General features: G+C 43.4%; 1 protein-coding gene across 4 annotated transcripts in view; it reads left to right on the top strand.

The window, feature by feature from the left end:
- LOC135108101 (sodium-dependent nutrient amino acid transporter 1-like) overlaps positions 1-2,500 on the top strand; it is a 14,840-nt gene that overhangs the window by 8,038 nt on the left and 4,302 nt on the right. For all 4 annotated transcript variants that reach the window (XM_064018765.1, XM_064018766.1, XM_064018762.1 and 1 more), the window contains exons 3-7: positions 208-292; positions 923-1,139; positions 1,329-1,464; positions 1,782-1,916; positions 2,066-2,169. In XM_064018765.1, coding sequence (XP_063874835.1) covers positions 208-292; positions 923-1,139; positions 1,329-1,464; positions 1,782-1,916; positions 2,066-2,169 — 677 coding nt within the window. The remainder of the gene's footprint in view (positions 1-207; positions 293-922; positions 1,140-1,328; positions 1,465-1,781; positions 1,917-2,065; positions 2,170-2,500) is intronic.

Below are 2,500 nucleotides of genomic sequence, written 5' to 3'. Positions count from 1 at the left end.
ATGGCTTGGTATTTACTGCCTTCACGATAAACCTTCTTTCCTTCCTTTTTTCTTTAAGAGAGAAAGGGGACATAGGCTTCTTACTTATCAAATTCTTTTCCTTCAAAGAAAGATAAGATTTTATTCTTCTCGATCTCGTAAAATCCCACATAAAACATGTCATATTTAGACAGAGCTCATTTCCTGTCTCTTTTCTTTTGTCGCCAGCCTGTGTACTTCCTGGAGCTCGCCCTCGGTCAGTTCTCATCACTAAACAGTGTGGCTGTGTGGAACATGGTGCCCGCCAGCAAAGGTTGGTTGTCACTATTGGCACCCGTCTATTCTTCTTCCTTATTCTTTTGAGGTTCTCTTCGTCACTTGCTCCAAAGGAAGTGTTTTCTGTCTGCTTTCATTGATAATTTCTGTCCCTCTGCCACACGCACGCTCCTTTACAAACCTTCTCTTTTTGTTATTTTCGAAAACACGTTCTAGAAGGTGGTATTAGTTAAAACTAGTATAGTTTCCAACTTTTACTATAAATAAATACCCGGATATAAGTATTAAGTAAGTAATAGATAAGTAACAAGTCATCTACACAATAGATGACATGAAGAAAAGCATACTTTACTCAAAAATAATAAACACCTCAGTAAATATTTAATTCAAAACATTTATATTCATGTGTCTAATGTTTAATTTTGAAGAACTGTGCAGTGAACTGATGCGGTAGCAATCTAGATACCCGCACCACCTCTACTCGAAGTGGTAACAGCATTCTGGAATGTCCACGCGAGTAATTGTATACTATCTGACATCTTTTCAACAGCTCGGTCTCGTAATTTACATCTTAAACATTAGGTTATGTTACAGTTTTAAACAGCCTTACGGTAAAGCTTATCTGTGCATTTTGAGCATTTAGTGTTAATCCTTGTTTTCCTTCCAGGTATCGGTTACGGCCAGCTGGTCTCCGCCTGCTACGTGGCGACATACTACGGTTCTGTGATGGCGCTAACGGTCTACTATCTGGTGATGTCCTTCAGCAAGGTCCTCCCGTGGTCGGTGTGTGACGACGCCTGGGCGGACGAGAATTGCGTCGACTCCTCTAGCACCAACGTCACCTACACCGACAACTTGCAGTCGTCCTCGGAGCAATACTACTAGTGAGGATCAATGTGGACTCCAGCACAAATATTTAGTTTGGCAGTACATTTCAAACATTTGCAGCGATTTCTGAATTTATCTCTTTTAACAGCTTCTCCTTTTCTTCTCTTCTCTGTCTGCCTGTCTGCCTTCTTTGTCTGTCTGCTGCTCTATCCCTCTCTCCTGCACTACCGTCGCCCCCGCCGCAGCCGCTACGTGTTGCACATGAAGGAGGACATCAGTGACGGCATCGGTCTCCCTGACTGGCGTCTGGCGCTCTGTCTTCTCTTGTTTTGGGTGGTGCTCTTCTTCACCGTGGCCTGGGGCATCAAGTCTTCAGGAAAGGTCAAGCACGATCATTTTATATTCAGTTTAGGTCATTTCCAAAGAGCAACATTGGAGAACAAAGAACGTCATTCAAGGTTTTGTGGACGCCCTTGTTGCAGTCCACTTCTCGGCGAGCACTGCTGCATGCAAAGTATTTTCCTATGTCTAAAATTACTAAGACTGAGGTTGTAAAAGTGTCATGTTGGGTTGTGCATCTTTTGCATTGGTTATTATAAGTTAATAGTACTAGCAGGTTGAGACTCGCTGCTCTTGATCACCGAATTATAAAATGACCTATTTGTCCCCGATCGCTGCTTCACTATGGTATCATCCAGGTGGCGTATTTCACGGCACTGTTCCCCTACGTGTCGCTAGTGACGCTGCTGCTCAGAGGGATGACGCTACCCGGCGCCTTTGATGGCATGCTGTACTTCATCACGCCGAATTTTAAGAAGCTACTGGATCCCTATGTAAGTAACCCAAAGCACATCAACGCTTCTTCACCGACGAAGGCACTCCAGGCAAGCACAGCAACTGACACATCCATCGTTAAAATGTTAACATTCCACATAACCGACTAGAGGTCAGGTAACTCTTCCCTCCGTCTCGGCCTGTACAGGTGTGGTTAGCTGCCGTCACGCAAGCCTTCTTCAGTCTCTCTGTCGGGTTCGGCGCTGTTATCACCCTAGCTTCTTACAACTCCTTTTGCCATGACATTTACAGGTGACGTATCTGTAGACACTTTTTTTTTCTAGATATTTTCAATCTTAAAGTGATGCTGTCTGCATGAATGAAAAGAGCCAGTTTTTTGAGAAGGATGTTCTAGTTTTTATGGTTTATCTTCTTTCATGACTGAGCTATAAGAGACATGTTTACAAGCGACATCTTTGAAAAATGTTAAGCAGATCGTCGAGCACTGACACGGCCATGTCATTTAAATTGCGGTGCCTGACCGATAGTAGAGCAAAAAGATAGTCTATCTCTGTTTTCTTCCTTCCTGTATATTCCCGTTTGGTTCCGTTATTAGGTGTATCAGCTTCCTAGTAACTAAGGA

This window comes from Scylla paramamosain, chromosome 16 (genome assembly GCF_035594125.1).
Source record: "Scylla paramamosain isolate STU-SP2022 chromosome 16, ASM3559412v1, whole genome shotgun sequence".
NCBI lineage: Eukaryota > Metazoa > Arthropoda > Malacostraca > Decapoda > Portunidae > Scylla > Scylla paramamosain.
This window is presented reverse-complemented; position numbering and strand designations above follow the sequence as displayed.